Here is a 27,795-nt window from a genome sequence, read left to right as displayed (position 1 = left end):
ACCCTCAGCACACATTTCACCACACACACACACCAACCTCGCCACATAAAAGTCGAAACACAAAAGTCACCACTCAAAACTCGCTACATGCAAAACTCGCCATATGCAAAACTAGGCTCACGCAAAACTCGCCACACGTGCAAAACTCACCTCATGGAAAACTCACCTCATGCAAAACTTGCACACACAGAAAAATTGCCACATGTACAAAAGTTGCACCACATGCAAAAGTTGCCTCACACAAAACTTGCACATACTCAAAATGCACCACACATAAAACTCGCCACGCGCAAAACTCGCCATGCACAAATCTTGCTGCACACAACTTGCTACACTAACCTGTCACATGCAACTCAACACACAAAATGTTGCTACACGCATGTCGCCACACAAAACTCATCTCACAAAAGTCGCTACATGCATGTCGCCACACGCAACTCAACACACACAACTTGACACATAAAACTCGCCCTAAAACACACACAAGTCTGGTATTGTCCTTCAAAAATAAAAATCTGATTAATAAGCAAACTACAAGAGCAACAAATGTACCATATAGGAAATACGGCAGCTGTCAGTCACATGACCTGTCTATTATGTGTATGTGTGAGCTAATATATACTGCCAGGGGGGAGGGCTTCCTGTTGGCTGGGGATTTATCAGGCTGCCAATAGCAACCAATCACAGCTCAGCTTCTATTTTGCTACAGTTAATTAACCTGAGCTCTGATTGGTTAATATAGGCAACAAAGACATTCTCAGTATAACAAAGCTAATATATGTTGTGAAATGCTTCTATTTGCTTAGTTTTTGCCTTTTAATAATTACATTTCTATCTATTTGTTTTGTGGTTTTTGTGTGCAGAATAAATTTTTGTTAACACATTCTATTTTGCTAACAGCAGTCATTAACCCGGGCGAAGCCGGGTAGTACAGCTAGTCTAATATATAAAGCTGAATGTGTGTATGTATGTATGTGTGTATGTCCGGGATTGGCATCTGCACCGTCGTAGCTACAGCCACAAAATTTTGCACAGTCACACGTCTGGACCCCGAGAGCGTCATAGGCTATGTTGTGAGGTGAAATTTTAACCCCGCGCGTTCCAATTCACCAAACAATTTTGCCCCTATCTACATAATGGGGAAAAAGTGAAGGGAAAAGTGTTGGAGGAAAATTGACAGCTGCCAGATGTGAACAATGGGGACTTAAAGAATGAGAGCGATGGCGCCAAAGAGTATATACCGTACAGTTGCTAAGGTGGGGCCCCGACATGGGATACTCACCACACACGGGGATATGAACACAAACACAAAATGCGCCACACACTACCACGTGCTTGAACACATATACGACCCTCAGCACACATTTCACCACACACACACCAACCTCGCCACATAAAAGTCGAAACACAAAAGTCACCACTCAAAACTCGCCACGCGCAAAACCCGCTACATGCAAAACTCGCCATATGCAAAACTAGGCTCACGCAAAACTCGCCACACGTGCAAAACTCACCTCATGGAAAACTCACCTCATGCAAAACTTGCACACACAGAAAAATTGCCACATGTACAAAAGTTGCAACACATGCTAAAGTTGCCTCACACAAAACTTGCACATACTCAAAACGCACCACACATAAAACTCGCCACGCGCAAAACTCGCCATGCACAAATCTTGCTGCACACAACTTGCTACACTAACCTGTCACATGCAACTCGACACACAAAATGTTGCTACACGCATGTCACCACACAAAACTCATCTCACAAAAGTCGCTACATGCATGTCGCCACACGCAACTCAACACACACAACTTGACACATGAAACTCGCCCTAAAACACACACAAGTCTGGTATTATCCTTCAAAAATAAAAATCTGATTAATAAGCAGACAAACTACAAGAGCAACAAATGTACCATATAGGAATCCGGCAGCTGTCAGTCACATGACCAGTCTATTATGTGTATGTGTGAGCTAATATATACTGCCAGGGGGTGGGCTTCCTGTTGGCTGGGGATTTATCAGGCTGCCAATAGCAACCAATCACAGCTCAGCTTCTATTTTGCTACAGTTAATTAATCTGAGCTCTGATTGGTTAATATAGGCAACAAAGACATTCTCAGTATAACAAAGCTAATATATGTTGTGAAATGCTTCTATTAGCTTAGTTTTTGCCTTTTAATAATTACATTTCTATCTATTTGTTTTGTGGTTTTTGCGTGCAGAATAAATTTTTGTTAACACATTCTATTTTGCTAACAGCAGTCATTAACCCGGGCGAAGCCGGGTAGTACAGCTAGTACTAAATAAATATCAGAGTAATAAAGTATACAATACTTCTGACAGATGATATTTCTTTTCAGAGGGAATCTGACAGCAGATACATGCTGCCTGTATCAGACGCTGGCCATATACGTTTAGCTCTGAAACGCTGGGTCTTCTCCCTCCCTTCCAGTATAGGGAACTATGTTTAAATCTAAAAATTTGCGATTTTTTCAGAGTTAAACACATATAACGGACATTATGTAGTCAGTGTCTGATACATGCGACCCATGGATCAGGCAGCATGTCTCCGCTGTCAGGTTCCCTGTCAAGCGTACCTCCACTTTCACAAGAAAATTATTATATTGCAGGCGTCGGGAGTATAATCATTTTTCTAAATTGCTCTATTAGCGATTTTTGTGAAACCCACATTTTTTACCGCTGGAAGTTTGTGCTGCTGGTTGCACTAAAATATAGAGAGAGGTCTGTTCACCATCGTAGCCAATTTCTCCTCGGAGCTCGGAGCAACGTCACTGCCAGGGATGGAAGCAGCCATAGTATTCTAAGAGAAAATCTAGAAAAATCTAGCTCAACAGTTACAAAATCTTCAACTTTATTGGTGAAGTTATAAAAATCTCTTTACATCCAAATACTGTTCATCTTTACTCATGGCAAAAATGCCGTGTGCACCGGAAAAACGTTTTCGCTGATGGACAGTGATTCATGATTAGCCGGGCTGGTGAGACGACAGCTGTATGCCGCACAGATCATGTAATGCCAAGCCGGCGAACCAGATACCATGCTGAGGAACTAAGAAGTACAGGAAATTTGTGCCGCTCCTGTACATGGCCAAAGAGCACTGACCTGGAGTAGGATTGTTCAAAGCGATCCACTCATCCGTAGTTGGTAAGCAATCCTGAGGGGGTCTTTATTTTTTCTTTTAAGCTCCCCATTGTTTTGTTACTCTGTTAGGGTATGTGTCCACGTTCAGGATTGCATCAGGATTTGGTCAGGATTTTTCATCAGTATTTGTAAGCCAAAACCAGGAGTGGAACAATTAGAGGAAAAGTATAATAGAAACATATGCTCCACTCCTGCATTTATCACCCACTCCTGGTTTTGGCTTACAAATACTGATGAAAAATCCTGACCAAATCCTGATGCAATCCTGAACGTGGACACATACCCTTAAGGGGAATCTATCACCACATTTGGCCTCATATCAGATACCTTATTGTTGATAAATCATCATTTATCACTTTATATAAATGACTTCATCCAGACTCTGGGGAGGAAGTGCCTGGAAGATAACTCTGCCTCCAGAGCTTATTTTACACGAAGGGGAGTTACCAGTGTGCTGTGTAATGGCCGCTCTCTGCTCTCACTGCAGAGCTGTGTGTGATTATACCTGACACATCTGCAGGTTCCTCTCAGCTTCCATCTCACAGGCAGACAGGGTTGTAATATTGTTGCATTACAGTAGAGCTCAGAGAGAAGAAAAAAATGTGTTTGCAAGAAGTCAAAATTAATTTCTCCTATTCTGTGTTAGTTACTTTACTTACAGCGGTAACTCCCCCTTCATGTAGAAGAAGCTCTGGAGGCAGAGTTATATTCTCCATGCAGCATCCGCCCCATAGCCTTGAAGAGGTCATTTATATAAGAAAAGTGTGGATTTCTCTGGAATAAGACATCTGGTCACAGATATCAAGATTTCACTTTGTTCAGCTTCCTATATAACCTACATGTCCATATAGACTTCTTAGGGTGCAAACATTTTTAACATTGGAATGAGTAGGAGAAGCTTTGTATTGATATTGCAATATATTTTTTTATATGAGAAACTGTCCCCTGGAACACTGACAGTAAAAACTGAAAGACTGAGCAAACGCTGAAAATCAGAACGTTTTCTTTACGGTCACTAACGTCTGAATGAGGCCTTGGTTTACACTGTTTATAAAACTAGACTGACCTATTGTGCGAGTGAGATTTTACGAAGCAGATTTATTTTGCTGCTACTGTAAAACTTTGCCATTTTTTTAGTATAAAAAAGGGATAAAATGCAGAAAAAACGTCTCTTAGGAATAAGCCCTTAAGCATCCTGAAAATGTGGGAATAAGTTGATGTCTGGAAGTTAAAGAAGTTGCCAACTACTTGGACCCCTCGCTTGGCTCCGATAAATAATAGAGCGTATACTCCCCTCCCGTACCGGCGCTGTTCCCACCGTGTCGGCAGTTTCTCTCCCCTGGTCTCTCGTGCTGGTGTTGTGACACGTGACCCCAGCACCCAATCAGCGCTGGCATCACTGTCTCCACCGTCGGACAAATGAAACATGAAGAGGAAGTCAGAGATCAGCTGCAGCCCGGACTTCCTCTTCATGATCAATTTGTCCGAAGGCGGAGACAGTGACGCCAGCGCTGATTGGGCGCCGGGGTCACGTGTCACAACACCGCACGAGAACCCCCGCGAGAGCGACTGCTGATACTGTGGGAACGGCTCTGGCACGGGAGGAGAGTCTACGCTTTATTATTTTTTTTTTATCGGCTCCAAACATTTTGATCAAGAAGTGGTTGTCCTAGTAGTGGACAACCCCTTTAAAGCGACTTTCGTGGTTTTTATGGTGACAATAAAATTGATTTATCTATCTAGAAACTGTCCCTGAGTTCATCTCTATCCAGTTATTGCATTTTCAATTTTTTATTCGTTTTTTCCCAGTTTTCCAAAAACCGCTAACATACCAATCAGTCGACCCAATGTGAATCATCAAAGCATGTCTATCTAATGCCACGCTTAAGTTATATAGTGCTGTAGTATTCCACAGGGCTGTACAAAGAAGCGAAGCCATAAACCACGTTCTAACATCCTCACTGTTCTCGTCAGCGTAGACCGTTGTGCTCCTGCACAGAAGCTATGATGGTGTCAGGACAAGTCTGGCAGAGGAGAGTAGGGAATAGACCCCCTGCCGGACAAGTCATGGCTGATTAACATATCTTAAGCATCGAAATAAAGGTATTTTTTCCAGAGTTTTCTTGGGCCAGACACTTGATTAAGACACCTGCAGGTCCGCACGCCCATTAACAATAAGTAATCAATTCGCACTTCATTCCATATAATTTTATTTGACAGCTCTCTGTTAGGATGCTGCCTAGTGATGAGCGGGTGTACTCGGATAAGGTGTTACACGCTCCTGTGCTAACCGAATGTCTTTGGCGTGCTCGAAAACTATGTTTGAGTCCCCGCGGCTGCAGGTCTCGCGGCTGTTCGCATCCACAACACATGTAGGGAAGGCCATGTGTGACCCTACCCTCTCACCTGCTGAACTGTGCAGCAATTATCGTTTATTATTAATGGATGCTGGCCAATTTGGGAAAGGCATTCAGTATTTGGCAATTATTTTTGTTTTGTTTGTTTATTTTTAGTGATGAGCGAATATACTCGGTACTCGAGATTTCTCGAGCACGCTCGGGGGTCCTCCGAGTATTTTTTATTGCTCGGAGATTTAGTTTTTCTTGCTGCAGCTGAATGATTTACATCTGTTAGCCAGCATAAGTACATGTGGGGGTTGCCTGGTAGCCAGGGAATCCCCACATGTAATCAAGCTTGCCTAGTAGCTGTAAATCATTCAGCTAAGCGAAGAAAACTAAATCTCCGAGCACTAAAAAATACTCGGAGTACCCATGAGCGTGCTCGAGAAATCTCGAGTATCGAGTATATTCGCTCATCACTATTTATTAAAAAAAAAAAATGTTTTTTTATTGGCATTATATAGCGCATGTAAAACAGTCTCAAAGAATGAGAGTCCAATGATAAATCCCAGATATGGAACCTACATGAATAATGAGATGAAAGTAACCTTTAGCTGTTGGTAGCCTATAGTGTATTCATCAGTCATCGTCATTATTGGGGTCTTACCAGTTACTGCAGGGAACAGGGGACGTGCTGGGGTGAGACAAAGCATGTGGCCCTACAGATGATTGATTACGGGGTTCGGATCTGTTTGCCCTCACAGAAAGGTTTTCGATCCCAATCGTCTTGAGTTGAGCGGATTTGCATTTATAACATCTTGAAAACCTGGGTGACAATTGTAAATGGGGGCTGTAATCTGAGCATATTTGCTTTGACCCAGCTTTCCCAAACACTTAGGGTATGTGCACACATTAAGTATTCGGTGCTGAAATTTCTGCATATATCAGCAGGAAAAATGCAGCATAAAATACGCATTTTTTTGTGTGCATTTTTTAGACCTTTTTTTACATGCCTTTCTGCTGCACTCTGCAGCAAAAACGGTGCAAGAATTGACTTACGGCAGATTTAAATCCGCTCCAAATCTGCAAAGATAAAATAAGCACCGTGCGCATGAGGATTCAGGATTCTCATTAACTTTGGAAATCCTTCAGGTTGTGTGACAAAACTGCACAGGAAAAATGCGAAAAAATAAGACAACATGTGCACAGACCCTTAATGTAGGAATTGGCCGAGTAAGGTTTTGAATGAGTTGAAGTCTTTGCTTTTTATATAATATTTCCTTATAAATATCTATGCACCATGCCAGGCGTACGACACGTATAGATCTAGAACACAACAGATTGAAGAAATGTAGTGCAGTGTGCCTGAAAGTGCCCATTTCTGCAGCATCTCTGCCAGATCCCATCAAACCCATGCAGCGCCTACTGCAATGCAGCCCTCGGCCATCGCTCCCCGCTGCCCACATTGCACCCAATATTTCTGCAAACTTTCCTGTTGTGAAATGAAGCGGCCGCTCCTAGCTCTGGCATTTCTGTAGAGGTATTCCTTTTTGCCTGGTAATTCCTGGGTCATCATCACATCCCCCCTGCAGTCCTGCTGTTTGGAGACACATCCTACTTACACTGTGGAGATAATGGAAGCCACCCATTGAGGAGGCAGCCTGGCAGTGACACATCCTATGCGCCTTGTGCCAGTGTCTCCTCACTAGTTTCCCTGTCTGGCGGATCCCCCTCCAGCTCCATGCCTCCTCTCTTTCTGCATAGTAACTCCCACCATCATCACTCCCCTCCTCACGTGTGTCACAGGGCTGTAGCTGGGATTTTGCCAGAGCTATGCATGCAGATAAGCGTCTGTTTCAGAACAACCTCTCCATTGTGATGGCGAAATAAAAGCACTGCACGTCCCAGATTTCATTCACACACCGTCCTGGTGCTGCCGGAGGAGCCATGCCTCTCGGAAGACAAGTCATGAATATTTTATTGATTTGCTTGTGACTGTACCTGGTTGGGAGCATGCTGGGGGTGGTTGTCATTCCGCAGCGATCCCTTCTTGCTGGGTTTTAATGTTTTATTTTATTTTTATTTTTTTTCCCCTACAGATGCAGTTCATGTTACTCTTCAGCCGTCAGGGGAAGCTGCGGCTCCAGAAGTGGTACGTGCCCCTATCTGACAAGGAGAAGAAGAAGATCACCAGGGAGTTGGTCCAGACTGTATTAGCCAGAAAACCGAAAATGTGCAGCTTCCTGGAATGGAGAGACCTGAAGATAGTCTACAAAAGGTGGATCCCACTCCCCTCCTCCTCCCTCCTCATCCCTGACATGAGCCCCATGGATGCAGACATCTGCGTTAGGCCCGTAGGACATGTTAATTAACTAGCAGCCCCCGTCTTACAGGCCACGGTGTCTCGTTATCCGTGGGATTTGGTGCAAACGCCTTTGAGCTCATTCATCCACGTACGTGTTTTCCGCCTGTGTTGTATTTAATCTGTAGCTTGCTGGGAAATGTCACTCAGCTGGAGTCCCCTGAGGCTCCCCATGAATACGAGATATTGATTGGTGAACTTTTTGATATTTATATATTGTTTGCCTTTAATTCAGTCTTAGGTTTATTTTTATTAATTCAGTGGAATAATTTGCTTTTGAAAAACCTTTTGTAGATATGGCAAGAATTTAGGCTAACACATCGCTAGTAGGAAAGTCCTCAGATGTCACCAGTGGAAATATGTCCTACTGGCCTGTGTGACATCTGGGGTGAGAAGCTGAGGACCACAGATGGTTTTACTGCATCAGCAGAGCTTTGTGATACTTAGTAATAATGTTTTTCACTTCACATTTTTTTTTTTTACTATGAAAGTATATATATCTAAAAAAAGATCCCTAAATTCGAATCTTGTGCTCCTATTAGTATGTGTGGTGGTATCGTAATTGCTCTCAGTTATACAACACTACCGGTTTAGATATTTCCTTCAATGTTTTATGGAAGCAGGTGTTTCAGTATCTCATGTTGACTATTACTGAGAGGCTGTGCGTGTTTGCCCCCCAGTTCTCCCCGGAGAATAGGGACCTCTTGTTCTTGGGCTTCAGATCCCTTCTATGTATACATTTAGTCAAAACCCCAAATGATCCCATTAATTATCCTCGTAGGTTGTAAGTGATTTGAAGGCAACTGTTCTAATACCTGATTATAGCTAAATCTGTCAATATTAGAAAAATATACCGCAAAATATTAATAATCAAATAACCACTTTGCTGTTCTGTTAGATCCCCCAGCGGAGAGGCTGCGATGCTCCTCACTGGGTTTTGATGATGACATGCGCGACTGCCCAGGTGAGCGCTGCTGCAGTCAGTGGCGATGGCGGTTTCCTGGGTACTCGGACATGTCAGTATGGCAGTGGAGTAAACAAAGACCGGCGGGGCACACCCACACTGACCTCCTTTTTCCTTCTCCTTGCTTCAGTTTTTTTTTATTTTTTTAATGTAAAATAATTTTTTAAAGGGGTTGGTTTGGCTGAATTTAGTCTAGTGTGAGTCCCCATATATTGCTATAATGCACATTATACAATGTCTTCTTTATGGAGCGGTTTTATCTTTACCTATGTTTGAGTCGGAAGTGTTGTGACGGCAGCACAATGGATATGAATCGGTGCCATAAAGATGTGGAGAGACTTGTGGCTTTGGTTTAAGTTTTACAGAATATGAATTACCCATGTAGGAATTACAGACATTTTTACACAGTCCCTCTATTTTCAGAGGCTCAAAATTAATTGGACAAACAAATATTAACACTTTTAGAGATGGTGTGAATTGATTCACATGATATGGGCCAATGACGGGACGGGAGCCCTGGGAATCGTTTCCTCCTTGCCAGCATCCCATGGCCCTTCTCTTACGTAGCCGGCCAAGCGTGACTTTACATGTGTGTCACGTCACTACACTGACATAACACCGGGCCGGCTAATAAAAAAATACGCCAGTGATGTGGTGCGGTAAGAGACTGTTTGCATAGGTCCCATCCGACGGCTATAGACTACTGACGTGGCCACAGGACCAGATCCTGCCAATCGATTGGCATCATCTCTACTTGGATACAAATACTTTGATTTTGATGTTTATCGATTCTATAAAACCCAGAATTTCCATCCTTGAGACACTCTGCTGGGCTTTCGCTGTTGGCTTCACCAGAGGCTTCTTGTTTGTGGGTTTATCTGCCTTCAGCTTGAGCTTTTCACTTGGTGAAGACTAATCAGTTTGATCACAGACTCACCCATTAAAGAATAGAAGCTGTTGGGTTGCTTTTGCAGTATGCTTTTGGTTATTTCTACTGTGAAGCGGTGCTGCATTTAGTTAAATGAATAGCTCTATAGATTCCAGCTATACATGCCCATGCCACTACACCGCCTCCACCATGTGCCTAATGCATCAGTTGTGCTCCTCAATGTTACCTGTGGTCGCATCTTGATATTCATAAAAGCAGTTCTTGATTGTAGACTTTGACATTGGTACGTCCACCTCTAGGTTAGTATTCTTGACTGTGCTAGATGTTGTAAAGAGGTTTTTCTTTTTAGACCATGCATGTAAAGAAACGGTTACTCTGTCCCAATTATGGGGAAAACGCATTCCTAAGAATGTTTGTTTCCTGATTATTGGCCTGTCTAAACAGCCTGCCAATCACCCGATGAACAAGCAGAGGACACTTTTTTGTCGGGTGAAAGGAATTTTAAGCTTGCTTAAAAATAATTGTGTTCTGCAGCACATTGTGCAGTGCAAGCAGGAGATGTGCTGCCGAGAACATGATGTTCTACCCACAGAGCAATTGTGTCAAAGAACCACACCAGCGTTTTTTTTCTATTTAAGGCCGGTGTCCCACTTGCAACTTCAATGCGAGAAACTCGCGCCTCAATACCCGGCACTGCCGCCCGTGGTTCAGCTGCATAGAAATACATGCAGCCGCTGACTCCGGTCCCGAGTGTCGGGTACTGAGGCGAGAGACTCGCATTGCAGTTGCAGTGGGACACCGGAATAAATGTAATTCCCTTGCCCCCTGTCTCATACTCACCTGCTGCCGCCTTCATCCTTTTCCAGCATTGCTCTCATCGGTCTCTGACGAAAAGTGACCTTCCGGCAGCCCCAGTTTTTCATGGAGTGTGCCGGATGTCTCTTTTCAATGCATCTCTATGAGAGTTTTGTTATGGCACCCTTAGAGTTGCATTGAGCGTTTGATGTAACTCCTGACTTTTGGCCAGTCAGGCGATGTCGGCACAAGATGGTGCCGCGGGACTGGAGCACCGTTGGTAAAAGATGAAGCCGCTCGAAGGTGAGTAAAAGAACGGGGCTTACATATAAAGCACCACTCCACCACTGGAAAAAAACAATCGCTGGAGTGGTGCTTTAACGATCGACTGAAAGTGAAGTCAGCCTTTCTTAAGAAGCTAATAACTTACTTCTGATCGGCTTCTATGCAATCAATCGGCCGTTGTTTAATGGCCGCAGGTCGGCCAGGGTGATTGTAATTTTGTTGCCTCCTATGATTTTTCAGGTCTTTGCTGAAGTCATCGTTGCTTTCATTCGTTTTAACATTCCCCAAATAGTTGATGTGGTCACTCCTAAAATTTTTCTGCTATCTTGCTGATAGCTCAGACATATACAATATATAATTTGCTAAATACTGGTCTGAATTCAAAACTCGTTAAAATGGCATGACTTACCTCTTAGGATACGTTCACATGAAGAATATTTAGTGAATGAGGTAGCAGATTTTGTGCAGCATTTCTGCACCTATTTTCTAAATAACACTCTTTTGTTGCATTTTTTCGTGCATTTTTTACAAGCAATTTTATCGCTTTTTGTCTCCTTTTGGTCTGTCATATTATAAATATAGCTGGTTTGTGTTTGATGCTTCCTGGTATTTGGCTGTGACAAAACTTTATTGATGCAGTCATTACATGACATGTGTTTTTAGTGTGCTTCTGTAACATACAGTATGTGCATTTTTTTCATGATGATTTTCTTGTATCCGCACATAAAACTCAGCATACTCGCAAGAGAAATTCACTTGGGGATTTCAAAATCTCACCCGTTTTGTGGGAATTTAAAGGGGCTTTCCCATGAACAAAGTTACATTTTAATTACCGGTAACATATTAATCAAGAGATCTTGGAATAAGGGCTCATACTCATCTGTTTTTAAATTGTCCGATAAAACATCTGATTGAGACCTCTATGGTTACTGATCCCAGCTAGCTGTGAGCGCCACCCTGTGGTCGGCGCTCATAGCAAGCCTGTTATTAATCTGATGATCGCTGCTATGTAGCAGTGCCAATCCAGTTGTGCCAGCTTCTAGCCTCCCATGGCTATTGAAGCATGCCAAAAGCAAAAAAAAAAGTTAAAAATAATGTGAAAAAAATATAAAAGTTTAAATCATCCCCCTTTCGCCCCATTCAAAATAAATCAATAAAAAAAAAAATCAAACCTGCACATATTTGGTATCGCCGCGTTCAGAATCGCCCGATCTATCAATAAGAAAAAAGGATTAACCTGATCGCTAAACGGCATAGCGAGAAAAAAAAGTAGAAACGCCAGAATTAAGTTTTTTTGGTCGCTGCGACATTGCATTAAAATGCAATAACAGGCGATCAAAAGAACGTATCTGACCAAAATGGTATCATTAAAAACATCAGCTTGGCACGCAAAAAATAAGCCCTCACCCGACCCCAGATCATGAAAAATGGAGACGCTACGGGTATTGGAAAATAGCGCAATTTTTTTTTTATTTTTTATTTATTTATTTTTTTAAAGCAAAGTTTGGAATTTTTTTTCACCACTTAGATAAAAGAGAAAAAATGTGCCTGCAGGATCCGTTTTTTTCCCATAGAGTTGCATTAGCAACGGATCGCGACGGATGGCCACACGTCGCATCCGTCGTGCGATGGATTCGTCGTGTTTTGGCGGACCGTCGTCTGGAAAAAACGTTCAATGTAACGTTTTTTGTCTGCGTTGGGAAAACATGTCGTGACACGTCGTATGACGGAATCCAGCGCTGGAATTTGTTTTTTTACACTGAGCATGCTCAGAATCAGGAATTTGTAGCCAATTGGCCAGACAGGCCCCAAATCTATATAAACCTGGCCTGGGGCGTCACCCCCAAATGTGCCAGCAAGACTCCTGCCAGCCTGAAGACAGCCAGCCAGTCAATATATTGGTTTCCCTATTTTCCAGTAGCCAATCACATTTGGGAGACTCCCATTTTTAGGCATGGAAAACGGATCCGTCAAAAAAACGGATGAAACGGATGGTAAAAATGGACAACGGATCCGTCGAAATACTGAATGCGTTGCATCCGTTTTCCACTATTTTTGACGCATCCGTCGATATGTCGCGCCGACGCATTGTGACGGATTAAAAAAAAACGGAAGCGTGAAATTAGCCTAAGTCAACTTGTACGTGGTGTAAACTTGGGCTAAACAATCAAAAAATACTCTAGATTTTTTAAAAATGCATGAACCACTGTATTTTAAGCATGCTTACTTTAAGGTCCTGATTTATCAAGACCCGACCGTTCCTGAATCTTCAAGAATCTGGAGCACCTGATAAGTGGCGCAAGCCTCCGTGCGCTAGTAACCCTGAAATTTTACTCTTACTCCATTCCCAGTCACGCCCCCGTCGTGCCGCTGTCCCGCCCCAGCTTCACCCATTTTGGTGGAGCTTTTAGAAACTGGAGTGAAAACACCAAAAATCGCAAACTTTTTGGAGAAACTCGTAGTTGGTTATCCTGAAATTTTGCAACTTTTAAGGAAAAAGTTTTCAAACCAGAAGTTTGGTAAAATTGCTTTGATGAATTGTGGTCTACGTTTTCACTAAAAATTAGACGGTATTGATAAATGTGCCCCAATACTGTTCTGATAGATTTTCACCATGGCCACAAATTAGAAGAAACCACAGGAGTCCAAAGCGTTATGTCGTAAGGCTGACATTACTTCAATGTGTATGCATTCCAACTAAAGCAGGTGACGTTTTGGTCTTTAAGACCCTCATCAGACAAAGCGGATTACACCTCATCCATGTCAGAAAATGGGAGAGGAGCAACTGAGCAGCACTGCACTTTAGAGCAGGCGACGTCCGTCCCTGAGGAGTGTTCGCAACGGGCCAAACATCACATGTTTTAGTTGGCCTCAGACACATTAAAGTAATCTCATCCTTACAACACAATTATTTTGAGTGCCGTGGTTTCTTCTAATTTGTGGTCTAAGGAGTGGTATCGTACCCGTGTACTCTTACACACCTATGTGGAGAGTTGTGTATCTGTGCAGGTGACCACAATGATCGCATTCGTAATGATCGCCTCCTTCACCTGAATTGACACCGCTTTGTATTACTTAAGAGTTCCCATGAATGGCTTCCAAATACAAGTGCAAAACATGGATCAATTTATCCAGCCTTTCATTCATATGGATATAACTGTACGCCCTGCGCTGAGGTAATCATTTGTTGAGGGGGCTCAGGAGCTGACTCCCTCCCATCGCTGCTGATGCTGGCTATATCAAATAATATCAGTACATAACAGCCTCGGCCAGAACAGCTCTCGGGTAACCATTTAGTTGCTGCTGCGATGGTGGAGTTACTGTGATAGCCGGAGTCCTGCTGAAGGCCTTCATTGCTTGGTCCTTCTCTGAAGCTCAGTGATTTGCTCGACTTCAAGGAGATTGCAATTTGTACTGACATATTGCAGTATATAGTATAAGCGATCAGATGATGATCACAGGTACAAGTCCCTTAAAAAATAAAGTAAAACAAAAAAAAGTTTTTAAAAATACTAGAAAGATTTGAATCGTCTCATACAGCCATGTCGACAGGGAAATACTAAAGTTATGGCTTTAGTACGACAAGGAGAATAAAAAAGACCACAGAAACAAAAAAATTACTTGGACATGACTGGGTTAATACCTTGAAGTATTCTTAATGGCTGCCCTTCAATCACTGGTTTGTTTCACATCCATTCTGCTGATGTACCGAGGCTGGTAATTGTAGCATGAGGAGGTGTATGTTGGGACAGGAGAGAATGGACCGCACAAATGGCATTATGGCCTGTTTCACACGTCCTGATATTTCCGGTACCGGGGATATCCGTGCCCTTGTGTCCATGTGTGTAATACGTGTGGCACATGTGTGGTAACCGTGTACCTCCCATGAGCCGCATCAGTACCACACGCTGGTTATCAAGAATAGAGGGGTCCCCAAGCTGTTTTTTTTTCTGAGCTGTGGATGGAGACTGGCTGCCATGATGTTTCCATTGCACAGTACACACAGACATGAAGGATTCCTGCTTTCCTATCTCTATGTAGCACATGTTCAGTAGACGCAGCAGCAGCACTAAACAATGTAGATTTAAACAGGGCTATGGAGTCTGTGTCCATTTTGGTGGAGTATAAAATGGACCGACCCCTAAAATATCTGATAAATTGGGTACATTAGTACAATGCAGGATATCCTGAATATTTTTCATGTCTGTTCTGTTCCTGATCTAAGGATCTCGGCTTTTCGTTGAGATGAATCTGTGCTGCATTTTATGTACAGTACAGACCAAAAGTTTGGACACACCTCAATTAAAGATTTTTCTGTATTTTCCTGACTCTGAAAATTGTACATTCACACTGAAGGCATCAAAACTATGAATTAACACATGTGGAATTATATACTTAACAAAAAAGTGTGAAACAACTGAAATTATTACTTATATTCTAGGTTCTTCAAAGTAGCCACCTTTTGCTTTGATGACTGCTTTGTTCACTCTTGGCATTCTCTTGATGAGCTTCAAGAGGTAGTCACCGGGAATGGTTTTCACTTCACAGGTGTGCCCTGTCAGGTTTAATAAGTGGGATTTCTTGCCTTATAAATGGGGTTGGGCCATCAGTTGTGTTGTGCAGAAGTCTGGTGGATACACAGCTGATAGTCCTACTAAACAGACTGTTAGAATTTTTATTATGGCAGCTAAGTAAAGAAAAACGAGTGGCCATCATTACTTTAAGAAATGAAGGTCAGTCAGTCCGAAAAATTGGGAAAACTTTGAAAGTGTCCCCAAGTGCAGTGGCAAAAACCATCAAGCGCTACAAAGAAACTGGCTCACATGAGGACCGCCCCAGGAAAGGAAGACCAAGAGTTACCTCTGCTTCTGAGGATAAGTTTATCCGAGTCACCAGCCTCAGAAATCGCAGGTTAACAGCAGCTCAGATTAGAGACCAGGTCAATGCCACACAGAGTTCTAGCAGCAGACACATCTCTACAACAACTGTTAAGAGGAGACTTTGTGCAGCAGGCCTTCATGGTAAAATAGCTGCTAGGAAACCACTGCTAAGGACAGGCAACAAGCAGAAGAGACTTGTTTGGGCTAAAGAACACAAGAAATGGACATTAGACCAGTAGAAATCTGTGCTTTGGTCTGATGAGTCCAAATTTGAGATCTTTGGTTCCAACCACCGTGTCTTTGTGCGACGCAGAAAAGATGAACGGATGGACTCTACATGCCTGGTTCCCACCGTGAATCATGGAAGAGGAGGTGTGATGGTGTGGGGGGTGCTTTGCTGGTGAAACTGTTGGGGATTAATTCAAAATTGAAATCATACTGAACCAGCATGGCTACCACAGCATCTTGCAGCGGCATGCTATTCCATCCGGTTTGCGTTTAGTTGGACCATCATTTATTTTTCAACAGGATAATGACCCCAAACACACCTCCAGGCTGTGTAAGGGCTATTTGACCAAGAAGGAGAGTGATGGGGTGCTACGCCACATGACCTGGCCTCCACATTCACCAGACCTGAACCCAATAGAGATGGTTTTGGGTGAGCTGGACCAAAGAGTGAAGGCAAAAGGGCCAACAAGTGCTAAGCATCTCTGGGAACTCCTTCAAGATTGTTGGAAGACCATTCCCGGTGACTACCTCTTGAAGCTCATCAAAAGAATGCCAAGAGTGTGCAAAGCAGTCATCAAAGCAAAAGGTGGCTACTTTGAAGAACCTAGAATATAAGACATATTTTCAGTTGTTTCACACTTTTTTGTTAAGTATATAATTCCACATGTGTTAATTCATAGTTTTGATGCCTTCAGTGTGAATGTACAATTTTCATAGTCATGAAAATACAGAAAAATCTTTAAATGAGAAGGTGTGTCCAAACTTTTGGTCTGTACTGTACATGCTCAGTAGTGAGGTATGTATGAGGGAGTCGGAGTTATAGGTTTGGCTTACCGACTCCACAGCCCTGGATGTAAATCTGGGACTAGGATGAGATACAACACTTACTAGAAAGCATTTGCACCATCTGTGTGTCTCTGCGCATCTCTCCTCTCACCATAATTGTTGATCATTAGCCTTAATCTGATCCCTCGGTTTGTTTTCAGTTTGTGTTCTTTTGAGCAAGATGGATTTTGGTGGCTTGCTTACCTCAGTGTGTGAGACTGGGAATGCGGAGACCTTCAAGTCAAAGCAATACATGAAGCATGTATACTGCCAGAACTGCTGACCTCCGCCATCGCAGTTCATGGGAAAAGTCTATAAACAATATGGGCTCGATTTCTGTAGAAAGATAAGGCCTTTTTTTAATCGTACTTTCCCCATCAGTAGGCAGGTGCTTTTTATACAGGTTCATCTACCCAATGCATAGTTCCTGGGTAAGGTGAGCCGTAGACTGGGCATTCACTCCCTTTTCATGGGCAGCGATGGCGCACTATGTGTGTTATGTTTGGCGGCAACAGCACTGACTTTATATCTTTCTCTCCAATCTACAGCTCTGGCAAAAATTGAGACTACTGCAAAATGTTCAGTTTGTCTGATTTTTTTTTTTTTTTCTTTATAGGTATATTTTTGAGTAAAATGTAAATTGTTCTTTTATTCTATAAACTACTTGTCTCCGAAGTTCCAAGCAATAAATTTTGTATTTATTTTCTGAAAATGAGAAATGGTCAAAATAACCAAAAAAATGCATTGCTTGCAGACCTCAAATAATGCAAAAAAAAAACAAACAAGTTTATAACCATTTAGAAACAACAATACTAATGTTTTAACTTAGGAAGAGTAAATAGATCAACTGACTGAACAATATATATATATATGTATATAAATAATTTGTAACCAAAAAAATTCAAATACAAAAATAGATCAATGGTTACATTAGTCTGTGCTAAAAACTAAGGAAAATGTGAAATATGTGAAATAGGAAATAGCATACTGGCTTATGAACTTTATGAACAAACACATGAGATTTTTAGCACAAGATTTGCAAATATTGTGAGCCCATTCACCAAAACGTCAAGGTAATCTCAGATCGAATGGGTAACTACACTGACTGGTGTGAACACTTACTTGTGGTATCTGAGCTGACTGCCTAATGTGAACACTTACCTATGGCTAATAACAGGATAAAGCCTACTTATATAGGAGGCTCAGAACCAACTGTGTTGAGATGTAATTAAAACCTGGAGAAGGGCATATTTTTGAGTAAAATGTAAATTGTTCTTTTATTCTATAAACTACTTGTCTCCGAAGTTCCAAGCGATAAATTTTGTATTTATTTTCTGAAAATGAGAAATGGTCAAAATAACCAAAAAAATGCATTGCTTGCAGACCTCAAATAATGCAAAAAAAAAACAAACAAGTTTATAACCATTTAGAAACAACAATACTAATGTTTTAACTTAGGAAGAGTTCAGAAATCAATATTTTGTGGAATAACCATGATTTTTAATCACAGCTTTCATGCGTCTTGGCATGCTTTCCACACTTGGAAGTGGAAAGCATGGCAGTCTTTCACACTGCTTCTGGCACAAGCATTTAAGCAGTTCTTCTTTGTTTGATGGCTTGTGACTATCCATCTTCCTCTTGATTACATTCCAGAGGTTTATAATGGGGTCCAGGTCTGGAGATTGGGCTGGCCATGACAGGGATTTGATGTGGTGGTCCTTCATCCACACCTTGAATGGCCTAGCTGTGTGGCATGGCTCATTGTCCTGCTAAAAAAACCAGTCCTCAGAGTTGGGGAACATTGCCAGAGCAGAAGGAATCAGCTGTTTTTCCAGGATAACCTTGTATGCGGCTTGATTCATACGTCCTTCGCAAAGAACAACCTGCCCAATTCCAGCCTTGCTGAAGCATCCCCAGATCATCACCGATCCTCCAGCCAAATCTCACAGTGGGTGCCAGACACTGTGGCTTGTATGTTTTTCCAGGTCTCCGACCAACCATTAGACGACCAGATGTTGATCTGGGGATGCTTCACCAAGCTGGAATTGGGCAGGGTAATCTTTGCAAAGGATGTACGAATCAAGCCGCATACAAGGTTATCCTGGAAAAACAGTTGATTCCTTCTGCTCAGGAAATGTTTTCCCAACTCTGAGGACTGGTTTTTCCAGCAGGACAATGCGCCATGCCACACAGCTAGGTCAATCAAGGTGTGGATTAAGGACCACCACATCAAATCCCTGCCATGGGCAGCCCAATCTCCAGACCTGAACCCCATTGAAAACCTCTGGAACGTAATCAAGAGGAAGATGGATAGTCACAAGCCATCAAACAAAGAAGAACTGCTTACATTTTTGTACCAGGAGTGGCAGAAGGCGTCACCCAAAAGCAGTGTGAAAGACTGGTGGAAAGCATGCCAAGACGCATGAAAGCTGTGATTAATAATCATGGTTATTAAACAAAATATTGATTTCTGAACTCTTCCTGAGTTAGAGTTAAAAATTAGTATTGTTGTATCTAAATGATTATGAACTTGATTGCTTTGCATTATTTGAGGTCTGAAAGCACTGGGTTTTTTTTAAAATTTTATCTCAAGTATGGTGGCGCCAAGTATCACCCAGCTATTAAGCCCCGCAGCGACACCAACAAACTCCCACACACTGTTTGTAAAAATATATAAAGTATTAAACTGGTATATATCTAAGTATATACCGGTACGCGCTGGGCAATAGCAGAAAATGAACAGTGGTGGAAAAATCCACTTCGGAAATATAAGGTAATAAGACTGAAAAAAGGGGGGATCATGAATCTAATGTCCTCGTGTTTCTGATGTCCACCGTAGGTAAGTGTCCCCTGCAATATGTACGGAAACCATAAATAGAGGAATAGACCAGTGTTCCTACCTTCAATAGGAGTCGTCCCGATTCTAAGAGCGGTGACGATAAAGCTGTTGTGCTGAATATATCCGGATGATCGAACGTTATCCAGACAGGTGGCTGCCCCGGCCGGTGGCAGCCCCCCCAAAAAAAACTGACCTCCGATAGAGAGCGGGATCCTATGAGACCGGTGCCGCGTGTAGTGTCAGCGGTGATTCCGGATGGTGCGCAGGACCTTCGTGACGTAAAGATCACGTGACCGCTGACGGAGGTATGTACGGTATGCAGTGAGGATCAAGAAAATCCAACGCGTTTCGGAGACGCTTGTCTCCTTCCTCAGGGATCCCTCTCTATCGGAGGTCAGTTTTTTTGGGGGGGCTGCCACCAGCCGGGGCAGCCACCTGTCTGGATAACGTTCTATCATCCGGATATATTCAGCACAACAGCTTTATCGTCACCGCTCTTAGAATCGGGACGACTCCTATTGAAGGTAGGAACACTGGTCTATTCCTCTATTTATGGTTTCCGTACATATTGCAGGGGACACTTACCTACGGTGGACATCAGAAACACGAGGACATTAGATTCATGATCCCCCCTTTTTTCAGTCTTATTACCTTATATTTCCGAAGTGGATTTTTCCACCACTGTTCATTTTCTGCTATTGCCCAGCGCGTACCGGTGTATATACTTAGATATATACCAGTTTAATACTTTTTTTATTTTGACAATTTTTCTTTGTCAGAAAATACATACAAAATTTATTGCTTGGAAATTCGGAGACATGTTGTCAGAAGTTTATAGAATAAATGAACAATTTACATTTTACTCAAAAATATACCTAAAAAGAGAAAAATCAAACAAACTGAACATTTTGCAGTGGTCTGTTAATTTTTGACAGAGCTGTAAGAGCAGATTCACTTTTTTAATCCCCCTCATTTGAGTTGTAAACCATCAGCCATCTGGGATTGTTTTCTTATTTTTAGATTTTTTTTTTTTAAATCAGTCTCGTCCATATTTTAAGTTTTTAATGCTCATCTCATTCCTGTCTCGGTGGCAGATGGGCTGTGACGTACCCGCGTCTTCTGCTGTCAGAAGCAATGAATATACCGTATTGATGTTGCTGCAGTAGGAGATGGATCTTGACAGATTGGCACATGTTGTTAGAGCAGAGAGGTCACATTTATGTGACTTGCATTTTTAACTATAGCGTATGCCGTTCTGCTCCAGTGCTCGGTGTGTCCTTGTCACCGAATCCAGCCAATATATTCTTGCAGGTCTCCAATATACATATTAGGTTTGTTATGTAATTGTGCTCGTCTGACCTTTAGAAACCCTTCAATTGGAGATTGGGAATACTTCTTGGGCCCAGTGGATAAGTTGCCATGAAGCTCACTCTGTGGTTTCTGTGTTTTCCATACACTTTGATGGAGATCTATGACACACAGTACCTCCCAGATCTGGGGGGCTACAACTGTGGGACACACAATGATTAAACATTTATGGCCTATCTAGTTGTAAATGCTTGTATCCCCTATTAAATTACAATTCTACAGCATCTCTTCATGATGCTTTCTGTGGTGCTTTCCATGTCTTTTTTTTTTCTTTGAAATCTATTTGAGTTGAGGGGGTGTCAGCCGACACTGACATTGTCCAATCATTGCCGAGTGTAGGGACACACCCCATTGACAAGTGAAATTACAACACCATATTGTCTATTTATTCATACATTCCTTGGAGGAATAAGTAAACCGCCATGAAACCTTACTGACGAGGTGTGCGTGTGCATGGATGAGGAGGCAATGGGGCAAAGCGACCACCTGTGGGATTATGACTGACGCCTCTAAGTCAGAATCCTCCCTAAAGGTGACGAAACAGCATGGCCAAGGAGCCCATACCGGTCAGGGATAGCCGGGGGGACCCAAAACCCTGGCGAGTAACACCGCACGCCCCTTGTCCGGAGAGTGGCCGGATGCCCCGCCGCCCCTCTCCCGGAGCGCACCACAAGTTTGCTGAGAACCCAGGGCTAAATAATTTGTAGAGGACCTGCTTCTGTCTTGGGGTTCTGTATGTAGCAGAGCAGCTGCCTTCGTTGTGCTCTATTGAAAGTCATCCCTCCAGACAAGCTTTTGTAAATTAAAAAAAAAAAAAAACAATAAAAGTTAACAAAAGCAAACAAAGACACCCTGCATCCACTCGCAGCGCCCTGAGTTTCCCGCTTGCTTTTTCTGATTCTCAAACATTGGAGGAATAAGAGGAATATCACAGTGTGCAAGGAGTGATGATCCAGAATCGCTATTGTACGGAGAATACAAGTAATACTGAAACACATATCTCCTTGGAAATGTAAAGCCTTGCTGTCCCTAGGATGAGCTTTCCCATTTACTCACACGGTTCTGTTGTAGATGTCCGGTAGATCAGTATGGTAAACTGATAGGCTTAATGATAGGATCTGATCACTACAGTTATTACAATACTTTACATGGAGCGGGAATTGCTACCATCATCATCTGTCACTAATGAAAGCGCCAATCCCGGCCTTGAAGGGGTTGTGCACTTTGCTTTATTTTAGTAAATGTTTTGGGGACTTGATTTGGTGGCACTTACAGCGGGTGAAATAAATATTGAACACGTCACCAATTTTTGCACCTTTCTTTCTTCCTGTGTTCAACACTTTTTCCCTGTGTCATTTCTCATTAAGTTATGTGTAATAATTTATGGACATCTATGGTCTGACTTCTTTCCCTGTGTGGATTGGCTGGGTTGTTACCGACATCTGATGAGAATTTCATGTGAATATCACCTTTAGAAATATGTTTTCTTAGACAATTGATGACATGTTCAGTACTTATTTCACCCATTGTATATAAGTATCACAGGTTCTCCTCCTGCACTTGTTATAGGAGCTTCTGACCGGACCTGCCCGCCAAGCCGCCTCCATTTAGAAAACATTACACATAGGAAAGCTGTTGTTTTTTTTTTCAGTTGGATGAGGCTGATGGACAGGTTTGGTCACGTGCTGCTTTACTTGAAGCCATTTTTTGGACAGGAGAGCTGTGTGAAGAAGGCAGCACTAACAAGTACCGGAGAAGACGCCACAACATCATGTCCCTAACATATTTGGGAAAATCAAGAAAAAGTGGGCAACCCATTGTGTCATGTTGTATTCAGCAGCGCACCACTCATCAGCTTCCTGCTTGCTGGGGGCGGGGCACTCCTGATTGATTGACAGTTCACCCCTGCAGCGTTGTTGTGCTGCTGGCCCTACTCTGTACAAGGCAGCGTTACCTCTGCAGTGTCAGTGGTGCACCGTGGCCCTGGAGCTGATTATTGGATATGTCTTATTTCTGCCTGTATCTTAATATGATTTATCAAGGTCTCATCTCAAGGACAAGTCAGCCATTTGTGCGATATCCTAAATTACAAGCGAGCCTTAATTGCACTAATGTGATCTAATAACACTTCTGCGGAACGAGGGCCGATCTGCCCTTTGTAGAGGAGACGATAGATGGCTTTTTGGATTAATGTTGGAGCACTCGACAAATGTTCCTAATTAGCATCTCCTCCAATCTGAACCTCTTCCCCGCAGGCCTGGCCGCGGCCACGTGTCTGACTGCTCGGTGACAGCGGCTCAGGAATTAATGTACTGCCAGGGTGAGTTTAATAGTGCCATGGTTAGCGAGCGGGGAGAGTCTGCTGAGCTGCTGCCGCATCGGTGCATGGATCGGCTCCAAGCATCTTCAATCAGGCTCAGCTCTTAGCAGATTTCTCCATAAGTGTCAGTAATTATATAGCAACCCTGAGGCTGACAGATTTGGAAGGTTACAGTGTAATGGGTGAGTGACGGCGTCTTTTAACCTGTTGTCTGCAGCTCCTACATCTTATTGTACCTGTTTACCAGAAACGGACACAAGTGTTTTGGGGGCTGCTTGTATTCTCAATGTATAATTGGGTTTAGTGAGAATGTTGAGGCACAGGGAACAAATCCCTCCGTAGTCTCATGGAATTTGTGATGTGATTTACCTACATGACTTCCTCTCCGCATCTGCGGCTGTGCAGGGCCTGAAAGCGATCTGCACCGTCACTGACTGCTTTCAGCACCCGCACAGTAGACGAGGCCGCCAGGGCTGGAAACGTACATGATAACTTACATGACAAGCAGAAGACTTAGATTAGGGACTGCAGGATGTTTAGCCCAAAAAAAAGCTTTTTGGGGGGAATTCTTGAAATTGTGGATTTGGGTATTTAATCTGTTTGTCTGGGGTAGTGAATTCTAGAGATGTGGTGCAGGGCGAGAAAAGATGGAAGTGTGAGGATCGTATCTTGGAAGATGTTAGTCTTGGATTACCCGAATAATGGAGAGCCCAGTGAAGGTGGTAGACAGATGACTGAGGAGATGTGGAGAGTGTTGTGAATGAGTATGTTAGGGCAATGTTCACATGTCGTGTTTTGCTGTTTTTTTTCTTAGTTTTTGCTGCGTTTTATTGCTGCATTTTTGTCTACATTTGTCTCTTGTGCATGCTAATAAAGTTTAGTGTATAGAAAATAATTTGACTCCACTTCATAAGGTTTTGGCACCTTACCCACCAGTTGCTTTCAGTGGGTGAAAAATGCAGAAAAAATGCTGAAAGAAGCGAGATGCTGTATCTTGCAAAAACCAAGCTCTTTGACAAAACAGTCAGGAAAAAAAAACAAGTAGTATGCATGAGATTTCTGAAATCGCATAGACTTCGCTGGTACTCTGAAACGCCGCAGAAAATTTGATTAAAATAAGCTGCAAAAATGCAACGTGTGAACCCAGCCTCAAGCAGTTTCCGGTTTTGGAAAACCCTTATCCCAAGGCTGAAGTTTGTTTTTTTTAAAAAACAAACAAACCCTGCCTTACTCTCCATCCCCTGGTCCAGTGCTAAGTCTTCACCGCCGCTCCCGGTGTCTGTTATCGCCCGCAGCACTGACGTCATGGTGACAACTGCGGGTCAAGAACTGAGACCAGTGGCTCGTGCCATCAATTCGGAGAACATGGATTGCACTACTTCACCTTTTAGTGGTATTCCCACAATTAGCCAAGCAATGCAGAGCCCTTCCAGCATGCTTGAGCCCTAATAGACACAAAGTCCCTTTTCTGTTTCTCTATAAGGCTATGTTCACTTGTTCCAAACAATTTTGTCCCAAATCAAAAAGACACTTCAAGTCAAGATACAACAACAAAACCCCCCACACATATGGTACATGTGGGGGATCAGAAGAGATCCCAAGCAGGTATAATTAAATACATTTTTATTCAATATATAATTCTAAAAACCAGAACATAAAAAAAGCAAAATGCCATAAAGGGACACCAAGCGTAAGTGAGGAAAGTCAAAACACACAAAATAGCACAGGGGGTAAACACATGTGTGATAACTCTCTCTATGAAGTAGGAAGATACATATGCTCTGAAGTGTACTGCTCAATAACAGTAGTACCTCACTAACATTGCACCACCTGAGACCAGGTAAGTGATCTGTCAATCAATGAAGTACAACCCCGTACAATTTACAAATGGTAGCTAGATCAATAGTATATTTGCTATAATAGCTGTGACAAAGCTATCCAATAAATACAAGACAAGGAGAAATAATTAAGGTATATTACCAGTTAAGAGGTGGCCACGAGAGTATGCTCAGCGTCCCCTCACCCCGACGCGCGTTTCACCACCAGCTTCTTCCTTGAATTAAAATTGATTGTAAGAATACCTACTTGGGATCTCTTCCTAATCCCCCGCATGTACTATATGTGTTTCTGCTGTGGTTTTTGTCAGGTAAAACCTACTTTCTTGGCAGTAAAAAAGCTGCTTATAAAAATCAGGTTGTGCTGTGTTTTGTGCTGCGTTTTTATCAGGTACTTTTGTCTCTTGTTCACGCTGATAAAGTTTAGTGCATAAAAAAAAAGCATGATGCAACTTCCTGAGGTTTTTGCATGAAAAAAAACACCGGTGATAGTTTTTGCTGCGTTTTTGCACTTACTCATCACTTTCTATGGGTAGAAAAATGCTGCAAAAACGCTGAAAGAAGTGACATGCTGCAGTTAAAAAAAAAAAAAAAAAAAACGCAAAAAAAAATGGGTGTGCATGAGATTTCTGAAATTTTGGTCTATGGTGCGTTCTGTACTAACTTTGAAGCCGATCACGTGAGGTCTCACGTGTTTGTGACGTCACGCGAGGTCCTGCAGCTTCACTGCACCTCGCCTTCAAGTTGCTATTGTAAGCGTGTGTCACTGTGAAGTGAGCGAGTGAATTATCCATAAGAGAACAGGGGTGTCTGTCACCGGCCGGGACAGGATAACACCCCATTCCCCATGTTCTGGAAGTTCTGTGGATCGGTTTAAGAGTTACAGTTTGGACATTTTAATACAGTCACTTGAAAGCTACAAGGACCTTCGACAACGCTCTATGAAAACTGCAATTACCACACTAAGAAAGGTAAAGGTGTGTGTGACGAATATTATACGGTACCTTTTGGTACAAATCTTTGTGCTATCCTGAATTATTGTTATTATTTGGAACTTTAGGGGGGATTTGTATGATACCCGCAGCGCAAATATACATATAGACTATATACTTCGGCTTTTTTGCCTGTTACTGGACTATTTGGTAGTTGGGTCCTGATATTTGCTGCAGCAGGTTTAGTCAGTATATTGGTTATGCAGCGCCCTTAATTTTTGTTTACTTCTTAGATTTCTGAAATCTCACAGCTTTTGCTGGTACTGTAAAACGTAGTTTAAAATTTGCTTAAAAAAGCAGCAAAAAATGCTACAAAAACGCAACATGTGCACATAGCCTAATGGTCCAGTATTTCTTCAGGCTTTGCTAATTTTACCCTGAAAAATATGACTTTCCCCCTGGCATAAGTAAAATGGTAATGAAAACACAATGTACAATTTTTTCCCTCTGGTTTGGAGTCCAGTAATCCATAGCGGGGGGATGAGCGTCCCCGCGTATTCCACGTAGGCCTGTTTTACCCCAGTATGGCGCCTTTGTCCTGTTGGATCTCTGCCATCAGCTTTGTGTCTGTGTCGCTCCTGCTGAAGACTATTATTCTTTCCAGGTACGCCAGCCTGTACTTCTGCTGCGCCATTGAGGACCAAGACAATGAACTTATCACCCTGGAAATAATTCACCGTTACGTGGAGCTTTTGGACAAGTATTTTGGCAGTGTAAGTTTAATTTCAGCATTTTAGATTATATACTAAATATGAGGCATAGCTTTCCCATTAAATCTTCAGGACAATGTACGGTAATTATGTTATGTAGATCTGGCTCCTTCCTGTTCCTGTGTTACTTATAGGGAACCTGTCACCCCGTTTTTTTAGTATGAGATAAAAATACCATTAAATAGGGCCTGAGCTGTGCTGGACAATAGTGTATTTTGTGTCCCCTGATTCCCCACCTATGCTGCCGAAATACCTTACCAAAGTCGCTGTTTTCGCCTGTCAATCAAGGTGGTCTGGTCAAATGGGCGTGGTGAAATCGCTTCTTCTCCCCCAGATCTTGCTTATCTTTCCGTTGGTGGCGTAGTGGTTTGCGCATGCCCAACAGCGGAATGCACTGCGCAGCTGAAGAAAAAGCGCGATCTGCGCTATTCACCGCTTTATCGCTGGCGGCGGCCATCTTCCTGAGGCCGCGCGTGCGCAGATGGAGCGCTCTGCTGCCCTGGGCTTCAGGAAAATGGCCGCGGGATGCCGCGCATGCGCAGATGGAGATCGCGGCGGCCATTTTCCTGAAGCCGAGATGCGAACACGCCCATTTGACGAGACCACCTTGATTGACAGGCGAAAACGGCGACTTTGGTAAGGTATTTCGACAGCATAGGTGGGGAATCAGGGTACACAAAATACACTATTGTCCAGCACAGCTCAGGCCCTATTTAATGGTATTTTTATCTCATACTGAAAAAACGGGGTGACAGGTTCCCTTTATAGGTAATTTCCTGCTACAGCGAGGAATGAGCTAAATATGATCACTTTCACCTTCTTTTATCCCCAGAGTCCTCAAGGTACCGTTACACTAAACGACTTACCAATGATCACGACCAGCGATACGACCTGGCCGTGATCGTTGGTAAGTCGTTGTGTGGTCGCTGGGGAGCTGTCACACAGACCGCTCTCCAGTGACCAACGATCAGGGGAACGACTTCGGCATCGTTGAA

General features: G+C 42.8%; 1 protein-coding gene across 13 annotated transcripts in view; it reads left to right on the top strand.

Annotated features, from left to right (window-relative positions):
- The window catches only part of AP1S2 (adaptor related protein complex 1 subunit sigma 2), a 90,237-nt gene that overhangs the window by 9,279 nt on the left and 53,163 nt on the right, over positions 1-27,795 (top strand). For 11 of the 13 annotated variants that reach the window (XM_077294201.1, XM_077294198.1, XM_077294199.1 and 8 more), the window contains exons 2-3: positions 7,608-7,786; positions 26,695-26,803. In XM_077294201.1, coding sequence (XP_077150316.1) covers positions 7,608-7,786; positions 26,695-26,803 — 288 coding nt within the window. Of the gene's footprint in view, positions 1-7,278; positions 7,474-7,607; positions 7,787-26,694; positions 26,804-27,795 lie in introns of those variants that run through there. The other 2 variants (XM_077294190.1, XM_077294195.1) reach the window with 2 other exon arrangements.

The sequence above is a fragment of the Ranitomeya variabilis genome, chromosome 3, assembly GCF_051348905.1.
Source record: "Ranitomeya variabilis isolate aRanVar5 chromosome 3, aRanVar5.hap1, whole genome shotgun sequence".
Taxonomy (NCBI): Eukaryota; Metazoa; Chordata; class Amphibia; order Anura; family Dendrobatidae; genus Ranitomeya; species Ranitomeya variabilis.
Note: the sequence above shows the minus strand (reverse complement) of the source record. Positions and strands in the feature narration are given on the sequence as shown.